Raw genomic sequence first — 16,272 nt, 5'->3', positions numbered from 1 at the left:
GTAGTTTACCAGAGAAAAACACAATTATTTGGATCGATTTGGAAAGTCACTCTTGGAGTTGCTGACTAAAAGAATAGGCTGAAGGCAAATGTTCCTGACTTGGAGATACTATGGGTATTGTACCAGGGAATGAGGCCGTAGTACCTCTGTGCCATTAGTGTCTGTACCTGGCATGTACTTTTCAAGATGACTTGTAACTAACAATGGCTTATTGTACTTTGTAACAATGTTAATGTTCCTTTGGTTTATTTAACCTTCTTGACATTTTCTGTTAGGGTGTTTTTGCAGGACATGCTGCTTTAGTCTCGAAGTGTTACATGGTTACTCTCAGGGATAAGGCTTGAGTAATTTTTTTCTTGTGGACTTTGGCAGGCTTTCACTTGGACTTATCTCTGACCATTGGCTTTTGCAAAGCTTTTTAGTAAAGCTGTCAAGATCCAACAGAATGGCATTAGCTGGGCACAGTTGTGCCAAAGCCTCCTCTGTGGAGCTCATTGTCTGATGACACCGAAGGCAAATGTGGACTCGAGGAAGCAAAAAGTTGAGATTAAGTCAGAGTTATCCAGGGAAGAAGCCAAAGTGGTTGTTACAGAGGTTTCATGTAAAAAGGACTTAATGGAATAAATCACTAAAACTAGGCCAGAGAAGGGGAAAAGCTTGACACTCGAGTTTAAATATCCCCCAGGCTCATGGGGTGTTTGATGAAGCAATGCAACTCTATAAAGCAGGGCAGTTGCTTTCTCAGGGACAGAGCTGTTTTCTGTGCCTCCAAGTTGTTTTACAGCTGTTCCAGGGTTACTTACTGACTGTGTGTTAATTAGATCATTTCTTTTTCCTGTGGTCACAAGGAAGCAATGGTCAGACAAAGACATCACGTTCAGTATCAGTCTCCAGTGTGAGGAAGACAGAGCTTTGGTGCTGCTCGACCTACAGCTCCATTGCTTCTCAGGTGCGTAATGCTGCAGAGCCCCAGGGCTGACTGTCTCACGATGGCTAAAAGCCTGAGCAGCTTCCAAATGGTCAGGGTACTCTCAAAAATCATTCAACTGTTGTGCTAGGAAAGCCTATCTTTTAAGTTAGAAACAATCACTAAATTGATCAGATGCAAGCATGGGTTTAGTCCTGCTTCAGTGGACTCTTATTTTCGCAGTCTTGCCATGAACAGAAGGATTTGCAGGTGTAGCCTTGTACCCTGACTCAAGGAAGCAGTGAGGAAAAACCTGACTTTTCCAGTGTCTACTACAACTGCAACATCAAGCATCTAAAATGGACTGATGAAAAGCAGCTGGTTCAGCTTTGCACACTGTCATGCAGCTGCTCCTGCAGCCCTCCAGCTCTGGAGAGCTGGCACGGAGCTGCAGGGCTGCACCAAGGGCTGAGAAGCTCCAATGTATTTCACAGTGATGAGGGTCCAGCCTCAGGATTCATGACCTGTACATGTCACAGGGATAATATTTTAAAGATATAAATGTCCTCTCTCTCTTTCCTTGTTTGTCTAACTTTGTAGCCTTATCAATGTTTCCTGAGTCTACAGTAATTTTTCTTACAACACAACGAGGAGGAAGAATAAGGTGAATAATTTAAGTCTTGATTGATAAGTGGGATTTAGAAAACAACACTTAGTCTTTTCATACTGAAATGAAAGGGTTTTTTCCCCCCACCATCAGTACTCCTCTATCCGTGACCTGAAACAATCCTCCACAACTTTTCCTTGACAGTGTCTGTACCTAACCTTCATTCAAACGCTTGATCAAAAGAGGGTCCTGTGGATGGGCCTAGATACCCTGATGCTCTTGAGGGGTGCTGGAGAGTGACAAGACTGATCCCCCTGATTTTTAAAACTGTTCTGTTTTCAGGAGTATACTTAAATGTTTGGGATTTTACTACTTTTAGTAGTAAAAAACCCCAAATCCAGAAATAATTGTACAAACTCACTGTGTCAGTTGTACAGGTCTATTTAACTGGCTCTTAGCTGAAAAACTAGTTTGGGAACTGAAAAATACTTCCTCAGCCCTCTGTGTTTAAGGCAATATCATTCTGGTATCCACCAGTTTCATCCACCAATATGCACACACTCAGAAATGTGTGTTTTCTTGCCGTAATCCAATGTTTGATATGATTTTATTCGATTCTTTGCCACGCTCTAGGCCCTAGTTGTGTGCTCTCCGCTGATCAACGAGTAGATATGAGAAAAGCAGAAAGCAGGAGCGGGAAGGAGTCTCTCTCCAGCTGGCAGACATCCACTCAGCCTAGGAGGGTTTTCCAGATTTTCACCAGCTGAGGTGCAGCCCCATAAATTTAAACATACTGTGAATTTGCAAACAAAGAGCGTTCGCACAGTGTATTGCTTCCTGACTATTTTTCATTCATAGAAGCGGTGCCTTAGCTTCATTCAAGCCTCCTGAAGAATGAGGAACACTTGGAAATTTATTACTTTAAGCTCTTTTTGTCTCTTCCCTTTAAAGCTTAGCTGTAGCAGATGCCCCAGGGGCATCACTGAGGTTGGCCAGTTGAGGCCCCCCGGCCGAGAGCCGGAGCAGATCTGTGGCACAGATGGTTTCACTTACACCACTGAATGTGGGATCTGTGCCGATAACATGTCAGTCCAATGGAAGGAACATGCTTTCTGAGTGACAGTCCCCTGGCCTTTCCCTGTACTTTTCCAAATTATCCTCCTTTTCTCCCTCTTCACTTGCTGTTTGTGCTTGGGGGCATATCGTGAAGATTTAGCAGAGAGAAGAAAATAGCCTGAGTGGAAATCCAAATGATGCAGCATATTCAGGTGGCATAGGTTTGTTGACTGATGGAATTATAATAGTTAGAGACAGTAAAACCATTTCATTGTTAGTGGCTAAGTCAGATGAACTCTCTTTCCCTTGCATCACTTGGGAGTTTTATTTACATTCCCAGAACCTGTCCTGCTTTGGGAAAGTGGTCATACCGAGTCTCTAACAGCAGATTTTCCCTTCTTCAGAGAACGTGGGAGACCTGGGGACTTGGGAACAGCAGTCATTCCAGTGACTAAGGAGGATGGCAAACCAAGAAGCAGCCTGAACACCCATTGCTTACTGTGGCAGCATCCCAAATAGTGTCATCCGGATGCTGAGCAGGCAGCGTACCATTGGGCGTAAGTGATGCATATACCTTCTGTTGACATTTTCTTTGGCAAGGATTGAACACTAGCTTTCTAATATTGCTGTTCTCCTGGGGCTGCATTCAAATGTATGAAGAGAAGGATGGCAAAAAGATGCAAAATACGAGTAGCAGAAATATTTCTTTGCTATGCAAACATGCACAAACGCCCTTCACCGACACAGCATTAGGAAAGTGCGACATAACCTGTTTCAAGACCAGTGAAGACGAGATGCAAAACACTTGCAGATATCTGTGCATTCAGCTCTCCTGAGACAAGACTTTTTGTCACAGCACGAGGGCACAGTGCCCAAGCCAGGGGATGTAAGGGCCTGATGACCACATAACAATGTAACGGTTGTCATGCATGTATTACCATTAAGTAGGTAACTGCATTACTTTGCTAATGCAATGGTTTGGAGATGGTAGAAGTCCTGCTTTCTCCCTCAACGTCTGTGAAATAGTAAAATCCTGTAATTCAGCAGCATCCTTTTTTCTGTCAGCACCAACGGTGTTTCACCCACCTCCAGCTGCACAGAATCAGCCAGTGGTCTCATTAAAGCTCAGCTCTGCAGAATAAATGTAATTGTTGCCCTTTCTTCTGATGTTAGTAGTGAAGGAAGTAGTGTTCGGTGGTTATGATGCTAATAGTTGTTCAGCTACAGAAACTTTCCATCCAGTTCCTCCTATTCCAGCCAAGTGTTTCAGTTACAGTACTATGCCTCCTGTCTCTCACCCTATTCTTTTCCATCAGGGAGAGCAGTGGATTTTCACTATCACACCCTGTTCCTCAGAAAGAAAATCTCTTGTTCCTGCTTTATTTACAAGATCTTTCTTAAAAAGCAAACCCTCACTCATCCCAAGTCCCAGAGGTTCCTGGGTTTTCCCCATAAGTGGAAGTAGCCACCTTAATTTGTCTTTTTCAAACATTGTTTCTTATTTGAAGAATTTTTGCTAGCTTGTTGGCCGACAAGGTGAGATTTGGGAGTGTGGTGTTGCTCGATGCTCTGCTTGGTCCTGTTCTGCATTGCCTTATCCTGTGGTTTCACAGGAGAAGAAAACTTTGCCCAGGGATGTGATACGCTGATGTTTCTTGGGGCAGCTAATAGGCAGAGCCATACCTCCAGGTTACTGTGGCAGTGATGGACTGGCACCTCCAGGAACAGCTGCTCTGCACTCCCAGTTGCTTCCTTTCTAATGGGGTTTGTGCAGGAGGACACTTGAATGTTTATTTAAGTTTAAAACCTCTTTAAAATAACTTCTCCCTCATTAGATGATCAAGGGTATAGAACATTTTTCATACGAGGAAAGGCTGTGGGAACTGGGGCTGTTTAGTCTGGAGAAGAGGAGACTGAGGGAGGATCTTATTAACATTTACAAATGTCTAAAGGCTGCGTGTCAGGAGATTGGGACATCCCTCTTTTCTATAGTAGCTAGCAACAGGACAAGGGGTGACGGGATGAAGCTGAAACACAAAAAGTTCCACTTAAACATAAGAAAAAACTATTTTACTGTTGAGGTGAGGGAGCCCTGGCACAGGCTGCCCAGGGAGGGGTTGTGGAGGCTCCTTCCTTGGAGGTCTTCAAGACCCACCTGGACATGTTCCTACATGACCTGATCTAGGTGACCCTGCTTCTGCAGGGGGGTTGGACTAGATGATCTTTAAAAGTCCCTTCCAACCCCAACCATTCCATGATTCTATGATTATCTGTGTATAATTTTCTGCACCTTTAGCTCCTTTAAGTTGGGCAGATCCTCAGCTTACCTGAGCTTGCATAAAGCAGGTTCCAGATCCTAGCCCAAAGGGCCATGCAACTACAGGCTGATGGGGATCTCATTCATAGACCTGAGTCTGGTCTGAACCCCTTGAGTCCAAGGCATTCGCTATTTTCTCAAGGAAATTCTTCCTCAGTTAGCAACTACTCCAGATAGAGCTCAGAAAAATCATTATTCTAGTCTTCCTGACCTCTGATCAAGAGCATAAAAGGAAACTATCACTCTTTTACAGCCAGCCATCCCCAAAATGCACAAACTTGGCGTGTTACTTACCAAGAGGAGGCAGATGTAAACATCGAAGGTTAATTACCCTCTTGTCAAGAACACTTTGTGGTCTATAGACATATCTGTCAATCTTGCAGACCAGAAACTGAGAGGAGCAAGCACTGAAGGCATGTTCTTATAATAAATTAATGAGAGTTGGCAGCTCGCTGTGAAGAGATGATCCCTGTGCTTCATGGGAGAGACGGTAACCTGTCTCCCCAGCCAGCCTTGCCACAGCCTTTGTACTGTAGTGGCATCCAGGATGCTTATCCTTCTGTAAACAAGCTCTCAAACGCAGCTGTCCAGGGATCAAGTGATCTTCCTTGAGGCCTTCGTATTCCTCTTTGCTGCTTAGTAGCACGCAGCAACAGCTCATCCCAACCATACTGAATTACTTTTCCCAACCCTGCTAGTTAGTCAATTAAAATATCTCACTTCTGCCTGTAAACCTCTCTTGGCAATACCACTCTTTGGTGGCTCGTGTGGCTGCCTGAAATCCAAGGGACACAGCCCCGATCCCCCTGCCGTGTGCTATTCTGGTGACGTGTGTGCTGCTAGACGACTCGTAGCTTCAAAATGCCTCATCTGCCGTCCTTTGGAGATGTGTTCAGCTATTCCCCTGGTTTATATAACCTCAAAGCAATCTGCTTTCACGGCAGAACATGCTTATTTGTCCTATTTTAACTGTGCATTGAGCTATAAATAGTTTCTCCTTGTAGATAAGAATCTATTGAATTTTTTAATATATTTTTTTCTACCTTTGGAAGATTTTCTCCTGATCCCAACTCCTGAGGGAGACTTTCCCAGCCTTAGCAGCATGGTTGCCAGGTTTGACTTTCTCTTGCCAGGCAGCAATGGTGTGAATTCCAGGTCAGCTGCTACTTCCCTGCAGCCACCTCCTCATTGTTCCTGCTTGGGCTGTGGCAAAGATGAAACGAGCACTCAGTGATGCACGGCTGAGATTACTCAAGTGTCAGAAAAACTGATTAAACCGATGATTTCCTCTTCCTCTGACCGGCTGCAGGATAACATCTCCTGCGTTACCTCCAGATCACCTTCCCTGCAGTATGTTTACTTCAAAAAGCAATAACCTGGACCATTGTCCAGCCAAATGTTCTGGTTTTTAGTGCCTTTTTTTTCCCCCCTGCTACTCATTCTAGCATTTTCCTATTTTTATATGAGTAACCCTTGCCCCGTTAAATGGAGCCCTGACCTGATGTCCTCATCATCCAGAAATGGCCCAGAGCTGGAGCACAGCACAAGATGGTGAAGTGAGAAGTGAAGCAATGTCCTCAGAGCTGATGCTGCTGAAACCTGTCTGGTCCAGGCTGCAGCACAGCAGTGAACTGGATGCTATTTTGGCAGCTGATTTTCTGTGGTACAGATAATTTTGCTGCAGGTTCAAATGCTCATGCTCTTTTGAGGAAGTGCTGTGGTGGCAGGGGGCCCTTTGCTGTTAGAGAAAGGCAGAGGCTTTGCTATTGATATGTGATGTTGCTGAGAACGAATAACGTTCTCAAATTTGAATAATTTAATGTGAGGGTTTGGGTTTTTTTAAAACAATGATTACAATCTGCTCTTTTTGTTGTATGTGTTGCTGGTCATCCTCTGTAAAAATGTGCTGGGAGCTCAGTGTACCACTTGCATGGGCAAATGGGCCACGGGGCCTTCTACAAAAGGTTCTCCTGGGTCACAGGGAAACATTCTGTTCCTTCACTAATAAAAACTATCTATAGGAGAGAGCAACGTGTAAGTACCATATACCTAAAACAGTTCAGGTTTGAAGAGCTCTCTAGAAGCTTCCAGCACAATCTCTGCTCAAAACAAGTCCAAGTCAGCTCACGGTGCTCAAGGCCTTGTTGGCCTGGATTTTCACCAAGGAGGGACATGCATGGCCTCTCTCGTTCCTGTGTCACTGCTTGATCACCCTCGTGGCAAATAATCATCCCTCATCTTTGGTCAGAATTTAATCCTTTTGTGGTGCAGCTCTGAGAAGACTCTGGCTCTGTCTTCTCCATCACCCCATCAGGGAGCTGCAGATAGCAACGTGATTCCCACATATTCCTCTCCTCCAGGCTGAACAAGCCAAGCTCCTTCAGCTTAGCCTTATTGCCCTGTGCTCCAGCCCCTGACCAGCCTGCTGGCCTCTGCTGGATTTGTTCCCATGTGTCAACATATGTCCTTGCAGTGGGGCTAAGTACATTTCAAATCGTTGTGTAAGTAACATGAAATCACATTAGCCTTCACCTGCAGGGTACAAAGTTCTGCACACGATCTTATTAGTTCAGGAAAAGATTCACTGGCACTATGTGAATCGAGCTCTACTTAATAAGTTCCTAAACACATGGATATGTTTTCATATTCATAGATTTTAATCACGTCAGTGACTTTGTTTATTGCTTAGCTCAAACAGTGCCTTTGGGCACTAGATGAGAGGCAGGTCTTCCATTTGTTCTGTATCAGTTTCTCCAGGCATGTGGCTCAGTACAAACAGTTGTTGTTCACACTGTGGCCAAGAGAAAAACAGCGATGGAAGCTGCAATCTGAATTGTATTTAGCATGCATTTCGGAGTGATTAGAGGCAATTTCACGAAAGAGCTACAACTAATTTTTGTCATTTTCCAAACTTACAGCAGCCATTGGTTACTAAAATAACGTGACAAACCCCAGGAATGTTTAGAAAAGTGTATTAAATACTTTATAATTGTTTATCAGCGTGTTACTTACACTGAGAAGTCACATATCCACTAGGAACATTTCCCACCGTCACTTTGGATTCTTCCTGGGAACATGAAGTCGATACAGGCAAAAATTGTAATAGGAAATGTAAAACAATAAAGTCCTTGGGAAAGTGAGAGAAGATATTGTATAACAGTTGAATTCTGCTCTGATGTCAGTCCTCAGGCCCCATGGTGCTCAGGACCATAATGTGTGGTATCCTCAAGATGTGGCACTGCCTTTGCTTACATGTAGGTGTCTGTCCTTGTGCTGGCTTCTGCACACACGAGGGTTTTGCTTTAGCCAAATGGTCATTAGCCATATGCTGCATCTGAATTCTAGGATTAGAAGGCAGTAATGAAGTGGATTACAGCACGAGATCAGTGGCAGGATTGCAGACCAAATCCTCTTTCTGACTGTTCTTCCAGGAGCAGCTAAGAACTGAGCAACCTGGCGTAAGCTTAGCCAGCTGTGGGATTTTTCCATGCTGTTATCTGAGGCAGGATAATCTGGAGCTGTAACTCTGAGTGGGAAGGCTGTGGACATTGGCTGGCTGGAGGCTGTGGACAATGACTGGCTGGAAGCTGTGCACGAGTCTGAAACCTGGTGATTTCTGGGTGGCATTTTTGTGGCTTGCCTAGAGGAGGTACCTGAGCAGCTCAGGGGAGACTGACATTCTCCAGTCAGCATTTAATTATCACTGACTTGAGTATCCCTGGAGTGTCTGTAGGTGAGAGAGTGAAGGAATGGGTTTGCTGAACATCAGATGGGCATTGTGGTGTTTGGAGGACATCTGGCTTGCTGAGCTGAACTCAGCAGCTGCGGTGGAAATTTTTTCCCTGGCATATACAGGAAGGCAGGAACATGCTCTCCACACATCAGGAGAGAGGTTAATCCTGCCTAGAGGACAACACTGTCTGAGACACAGAGCAGCCTGGAACAGCACCATATGGGCACCGGGCAGGAGGCAACCTGTCAAAAGCTGCCAGGTCAGGGCTGGGAAGACTGGTGAGGATGATTCAAAGAGGTCTCTCTGCCTGGCTGGAGAAAGCAGTGGCAAAGTTCATATTTGACCCAGAAAGATGTACCTCCCTCCAACTGTGCAGAGACTGTACGTGTGAACTGATGAAGGCAACGAGCGTGGTGTGTGACAGCAGCGTCAGCATGTTCCTGCACACACTCAAAGTATTTGGCTTCTAGAGACTCCATCCACAAGGCACATTAGGACAATACATCTTGAAGATGTGCCAAATCTGCCTAAAATATTCGTGCACGCTCCCTGTGATTTATAGAAGGAAACCCTGCAGCATCATTATTTTAATGCTTCTCCCCGTGAAGGACCTCATCAAGGTAAAAAATGTAACGTATATATGCACACAGCCACGCTGTGACCTTTGTAACATGCTGGTGCCCAGAATAGGTGGTTCCATGAGCTACACAATTTATTAAAGTCTCACAGTATACCCTTTAGACCACTGTGATGTATCAGACACTGACACAATTGCTTGGGCTAACTTTCAGTGATTTCAGCTGAATTTCATTTGATTGGCTGGAGCTTTGTTTGTTCAAGGGAGCACCTGAAAAGCATCTTTTGCTCTGCAGCTCCCATGGTGCTGAAGTCTATCCTAAGCACACAGCTTAGCTCCTGTGACTAAAAGACCCAGGTATGCTTGCTGTTGAAAACTGGTGAAAGACATCGTGGTGAGAAATTCAGGTTAAAGGCAGAATCCACTCCTGCAAAATTACACCTACTGAAGTAGCAGAGGTCCAGACCTCCTCAGAGGAAGGAGCAATTTGGAGACGGCAAGAAGGCTGGATGTGCAAGACAGACAAGAAAATTGGGACAGGCTCTATGCTTTAAGTATAATTTTCTCAAATATCTGTAGGGGGAAAGGACCTACTGTACTTTCAGGCACAGCAGGTGCTATGTAAATAGGCTCCCAAACCTTCTGTGTCTTTTGTTCTTGAGATGGCTTGGAGGAACACCTTGAATCGGTCGCTGTGTTTGACTGTGACTCGGTCTGTAAATAAGTGCTCCCTGCTGATAAGGTTCAAGTGACATTTTTAGTGGCATTTGACAGAATTTAACCTGCTTTCAAGTCTTCTACTAAGCTCTTCTATACCCAGGCAGTGAAACTGTCAAGAAGGCCTTTTATCAAACCAGTGCTAAATACCATTAGCTTCACGGGTTAGACACAGTCTTGCCAGACTCCCCTGACAAAGCCTGAACAGGTCTGCTGATTACAAAGCCACACTTGACCCATGTTCACACCTAGTGCTAAACATCTGGCAACGTGGGGAAAAGAACCCACTCAACACCAGAAAGAAAAGCAGAGACTCTTAGCCCGATCTGCAAACAGGGTAGTACTGCATGCTCTGCCTCAGCTCATCTCCTTTTCGTGATGGGAGATGTTGCTCTGCAGAGATGAATGAAGGATCTGCTGTCTACTCTCCTCAACATTTTGTGCTCTTTACATTTCTACTAGAATCCTAAAGAGGTTTCTTTTGTCTAAAAGGCTGTTTGTTTGGTTTTGACCACTGAGAACATGTGATACTTGTCTCAAGCTATTAACCAGATAGATGTCCAGCCAAAATCAATTGCCTAGCAGATGCAGACCATTACCTGAAAGTCAAGACCTCAATAAATATTACTGGCCTCATTGTACTGGTGACAGATTCTGCTGCTTGTTTTATGTTACAGTTGAACAGTCTAGACATTGCATTTGTATATATTTGCAGTTGGCCTTGGAGAGACCGTCCCAGGAGCAGAGCAGGAGCAGGCAGCCTGCAGACTCAAGAAATACTTCCACCATGACCACAACAGGGGTTTTTGTGCTTCTCTCCTTTGTGCTTTGCTGCTTCCCAGGTGAGTAACAATCAAAGTGCCACAGAGGCTTCATGGCTGAGTCCTGGTTGTTTTTAAAAGGATAAGGTAGTGGCTTCACAGAGAGAAAATCTGCAAAGAGGTAGGCTGTCTTGGTATGTTATCATCATACAGGATGCAGGAGCAGATTTCAGGACAGACTTAAATGGATCACTGTTGTCTGTCATAAATACAAATAGCTGCAAGTGGAGTTGATGCTGGTAACTAGTGCTGTTACACCTTTTACATTGCTGTTTTGGCACTTTCGCTGCTTACACTTGTACAGTTACAGCAAATGGATAAATACACAGAACAAGGTAGTAACAAGGTGGTCAGAACTCCAGTAGCAAAGTGGTCAGAACTCCAGTAACAAAGTGGTCAGACCTCCAGTAACAAGGTGGTCAGAACTCCAGTAGCAAAGTGATCAGAACTCCAGTAACAAAGTGGTCAGACCTCCAGTAACAAGGTGGTCAGACCTCCAGTAACAAAGTGATCAGAACTCCAGTAATGAGTCACAAAAATCTTGCAACGGCACAAGCAAGTTCTTTGCAGGAGCCTGGCAACTTCCCTGCAATACTTTTGCTGCTAATGGAGAAAAAAAAGAGATGAAAACCAGCCAGAGTCTGATTTTCTCACTGCATATTTACACCTGATGAAATTAAAAAGCCAAAGACATTTTTTTTTTCACATCTAGCTTCTTTAAAATGCACAGCCTTGAAAAGAGATGCTGTCTGTATTTGTTTATCCTGAAATGACTATTTGCATTATCTGCCTTGACTCGGGTTTCTTTTCAGACTCATAACAACACATCTTTGGGGTCAAAATGGATGAGTAAAAAGATAAGGAAGAAAAACTTATTTTCAATTAATGAACCTACCTAGAGCTATGCAAAACCATGTTCCATCACAGCCAGCAATGAGCAATGCTATAGAACTTATTAACACGGAGGGGGGGCGGAAATCACACATAGTTTATTCATTTCAGGATACCTGTCCCTGGAAATCATTTGGTTTGGTCCTGTTTATAGGAATTTCACATCCAGATTTCCAGTTTTAGCTGAGTTCTTATCATGCTGGCTTTATTTCATGCTTTCTACATCTCTCTTCTTTTCTAGATACTGCCTTTGGGGTTGAGGTGAGTGGAAGATTTCTTTCTGTCACTTTTCACAGGTATGGTCAAGACATAACCAAGGGAACAGGAAAAACCTCAGGCCTGTAGATGCTTAGCTGTTTTTTACCTAATGTGAAATTAGTGTCATTTGGATCAGGTTCTACAGTGCAAATCATTTAATTTTACCATTCTTGGCTCTACTTCTGTGCTGTATGTTAATAATGTGGTAGTAGTAATATTAGATTTTTGGTTTTATTAATCCATTTTTCACCAAGTTTAAAGTGGTCTAAGCTTTAAGCTGGTCATATATGACTGGCTCTAAACTGAAACCAATAGATTGTGCCATCAGAACCTACCTGAAGGCAACCTACTGAAAGAACACAATATGAGACACTTCAGCTTCCACACACTGCGTCATTATTCTTGCTCCTCTGAAAAAAACCTCTACCAGTGTGCTGAGAATGAAAGAGCAATAACAAAAGTGCCACAAGAATATAAAAGTGAGGGACTAATGGATAGCCTTTGTACAATGATGCCAATAAGCAGGAGATAAAACCAGTGATTTACCCCATTGAGGGGTTTGCATGGCTGTAGATGCCTCTTCCTCTCCTGCTGCGTGGGAAGATCTCTGCAGGAAGGACTCACTTGTTACTAGATTGACCCTCCACCACAAGTCTGTGCTGTGGGAGTGAAAAGCACACTGCTGGTCACTGTGTTGTGCAAAATGAGAGTTGCAAGCATAAAATATCTTCTCCACACAGCTGCTGTACGTTCCTTTGGCAGGTGGACTGCAGTAAGTATGTTAACACTACAAGTGAGGAAGGCAAAGAGGTGTTGTCCTGCAGCCCCATCTTCAGCCCCATCTGTGGCACCGATGGAGCCACCTACAGCACCGAGTGCCAGCTCTGTTCCTACAACATGTATGTACTGCACAGGAGATCGCGGGCAGCAATGCTTAGGACTCCTGGCAACCGTGATCTCTCAGATGTCCCTTGTGTCAATTCCTTCAAAACGAGCTTGGGTATCACTGCATGGCACTCCGTTGCCTAGACATTACTTTAATCACTGTGACTCTCTTTCACTGGTGTAATTGACTCAGATTTTTCTTCCCCAGCTGAATGGATCAGCCAAATGACAGCTCCTAGGGTACATCTTGTCACAGCTAAGCAGAGAAGAAGGATGGAGAGATGCTCTGCTCTGAACTGCCCAAAATGGTCCTAAAGCCTTCAGGGTCTTTCTGTCCTTGCCAGCCACTCAGTGGTAGCTGGTTGGGGAGGAGGGCACTGCCTTCCCAAAAAATGTATATATAAGCCTGACTGATAGTCAGCTTTCTCTTGTATTAGTTACATATTTCCAGCACATAAGATGTAGCAAGATGTCTCTGCTGAACTTCTTAATGCTTGTCTTCCTCTCTCCAGAGAATATGGAACCAATGTCAGCAAAGAACATGATGGAGAATGCGAAGAAGCCACACCTGTAAGTGAAACCAAGGGCAAAACAAAGGGCATGGGGTTTTTTTCTGGGAGAACAGAGCTGCATGTTAACTCCACCAAGAAATAACGTTAAAAATAGGACACATGAGAAGTCAGAATCTTCCGTTTGTCACCTTCAAGGGAACTGTCATCAAAGTGACACACAAAAAGTGTTTTCCTTGCTGTGGTGGTATCCTGGGTGGCCAGACAGGCACACTCACCAGGTCTACTTGCTTTCTGTAAGTAAGCCTTCACCAGTGATTTCTTGTGTGTTCCCTCAACAGCTGGACTGCAGTAAATATCCCAACACAACAAATGAGGAAGGCAAAGTGGTGACACTCTGCACCAAAGACTACACACCTGTCTGTGGTACTGATGGGGTCACCTACGACAACGACTGCCTGCTCTGTGCCCACAACCTGTGAGTACTGCTTCTGCAGAGCCCTGCTGTGGGGACCAGCAGTGCTCAGCACTCCTGGCAGCTGCCCTTCTGAGTATCAGGACTTTTACTAAGGCCTTTTCTGTAAGGCACTTGGACTTTGATGCTCCTCTTTCCCTGAGAACTAGACCCTATTTTCCTTCGTGATTAGAAGGAAAATTGTGCCTTTGATCTGGAGAGAGTAGAGGACTGGGTGAGGATCTAACACAGGACAAAATGCTTCTCTTAACTAAGTTAAAGGGTTTATGTGACAGATGCTGCCTTGCAGAGAATAGCAACTAACCTAAAGTACATCTATATTATCACACTGCTCCTCGTTCACCCTAATGCCCTGGACCCTCCCATGTCCTTTGCATCATTCTGTACATCAGTGCCCTGGCAGGCTGTGACACTGCCTGAGCTGGTGCTAAACACCATGTGGACACAACCTAAGGTGCATGTTTCCTGTATCCTGTACTTTTGTAGCAAAGGTTGATCGGCATTGCTGGGATGTGGGGTTCATCAGAGCATGTTGCTCTCTAACGTGGGTTTCTTCCTTTCCCAGAGAGGCTGGAACCAGTGTTGAAAAGAAGTATGATGATGAATGTAAGAAGGAAATTGCTTCAGTAAGTGAAGCGTGTGATGCCGCCGTGCTTCAGAAAGGGGAAGATTTTGCTTTCTCCACACGTAACACACATTATCCACACTAAGGTCAGAAAAGAAAGAGGGTGACTGCACAGGAAGGAACCAGTAAAAGTGAAATAGCAGGAATAATCCATCAGGGCAGAACTGATAATAAGAAAAGACCAATGGTCCACCAAGCCCATGATGGCTTGATGCAGAGCCTGCTCTTAGCAGAGGTTGTAAGGATTGTGTAGGAGAAAGAGTAGAGCTAGTATAGATGAGGCTTCTACTCTTCCAACCTCCAGCTGTTTTCAGGTGATGGGCTTCAGGTAGGTGTTATTTCTGCTTAGTCAGTAAGTCTTGATAGATTTCTCTTCCACGAAATTCCTCGACCTCTTCCTGGACCGTGGATGTTTTTTGCACTCTGAGACCTCTCAGCAAGTGCAGCGCCCATTGCACAAAGAAACAAAATCCCACTCTCATTGTATCTAGCTAAGTGTTGATATTACCTTTTTAAGACTATGGGAGACATATTGTACCCTTCTACAGGCATCATCACCTACACTTCTCCAGACAACAGTATTTTTCCTTTTAATTTCCTGGCCACGTTGGGAGCGTGGTGCAATGCAATCATGAGCTCAGCACGCTCGCTGAATGAACTGCTGCTGCTCAGAAATGCTGTGGTCAGGTTGTGATATACATCTTGTCAAACAGGAAATTAAGATCTGTTTTAACATTATTAATTTTTTCTGGCACAGGAGAAACCAATACCTGTTTCTGTCAGATTGTGCAGGGAAGTTCGTTACTTTTAGTTAGATCATTATCATTAGCACTGCAGCTGTAGCTGGGGGTTCAAGCTCCTGTGATATTGACTTTTTCATATCCTTCACATTAGACTTTTTTCTCTGTTTTTTTTTTTGCAGGTTGACTGCAGTGACTACCCTAAACCTGTCTGCTTGCATGGTTACCAGCCTCTCTGTGGTTCTGACAGCAAAACATACAGCAATAAGTGTGACTTCTGCAATGCAGTTGTGTATGTACAGACATGGATCACATCCCTGTTACCAGTTGCCTCCTATGGGCACAAGTTTGCACAGTTGCCACTTATTTTCTGACCAGTGTTGTTCAGGGATTTAGGGCAGGAGATTACATCAGCCATCATGTCAACCATTCATGTTATTTTCATTAGAGCTGTGTCTGGTTTGCTCATGTGAATGGTTTGAAGACCATTAACCTCAGTGGAACTTTTCTTTCTTGTTGCAAAGAAAATTAGATTTGAAGTTTCATTAGTTTTCCCCAGAATATTTTTAGTCTTAAAAATGGGTTAAATCATTTCATTAATCTCTTAAAAATCAAGTAGCTAATGAGACTCCGAGTCTGCAAGTTCTTTGGCCTTGGGGGCACGATCTTATCTGATGACTTCTCCAGGAGCCAAGCAAAAAGACAGATTATAGCAGGCAGGACCCTGTGTCTAATCCATTTTTTCCTCTCCTTGCTTTCAGGGACAGCAATGGGACTCTCACTTTAAGCCGTTTTGGAAAATGCTGAGTATTAGTGCTGAGAGAATTCACCACAGGATCCCCACTGGCAAATCCCAGCTAAAGATCTCAGCTCAGTTCATCTTGCCCTCTGGGGAACTCGGCTCGCTCCCGATTTTCCTTCTCAATAAACTAAATCAGCAATATTTCTTCACCTTGTTTCATGTGTTGTCTCGTGAAATGTTTCCTTCTGACTTTTTTGAATGATGAGGCCAGGCTGAATAGGTTACTTGTTCATAGCTCTGGGGTATAACAACAACATCTTGCTACTTCCCTCTCAAATAAATCAGAAAATTAAATATGGATGCATAAACCTCAGATGTGGCTTTGCACATAGATGTTAGTCAGCCTATAGTA

The 16,272-nt window shown here is 44.2% G+C and overlaps 1 protein-coding gene across 2 annotated transcripts; it reads left to right on the top strand.

Moving 5' to 3' along the window:
- Positions 1 to 10,686: 10,686 nt before the first annotated feature.
- LOC104563438 (ovomucoid) lies at positions 10,687 to 15,925 on the top strand. 2 transcript variants are annotated; one of them, XM_062002178.1, is made up of 9 exons: positions 10,702 to 10,756; positions 11,868 to 11,887; positions 12,647 to 12,783; positions 13,282 to 13,339; positions 13,620 to 13,756; positions 14,319 to 14,383; positions 14,711 to 14,712; positions 15,301 to 15,410; positions 15,880 to 15,925. In XM_062002178.1, the coding sequence occupies exons 1-9, from the start codon at positions 10,702 to 10,704 to the stop codon at positions 15,923 to 15,925; spliced, it is 630 nt and encodes a 209-aa protein (XP_061858162.1). The 2 variants fall into 2 exon arrangements, with proteins under 2 accessions (XP_010208197.2, XP_061858162.1); XM_010209895.2 differs by lacking the exon at positions 14,711 to 14,712 and having other exon boundaries at positions 10,687 to 10,756; positions 14,319 to 14,379.
- Positions 15,926 to 16,272: the final 347 nt, after the last annotated feature.

This window comes from Colius striatus, chromosome 9 (assembly GCF_028858725.1).
Source record: "Colius striatus isolate bColStr4 chromosome 9, bColStr4.1.hap1, whole genome shotgun sequence".
In the NCBI taxonomy this organism is placed as follows: domain Eukaryota; kingdom Metazoa; phylum Chordata; class Aves; order Coliiformes; family Coliidae; genus Colius; species Colius striatus.
Note: the sequence above shows the minus strand (reverse complement) of the source record. Positions and strands in the feature narration are given on the sequence as shown.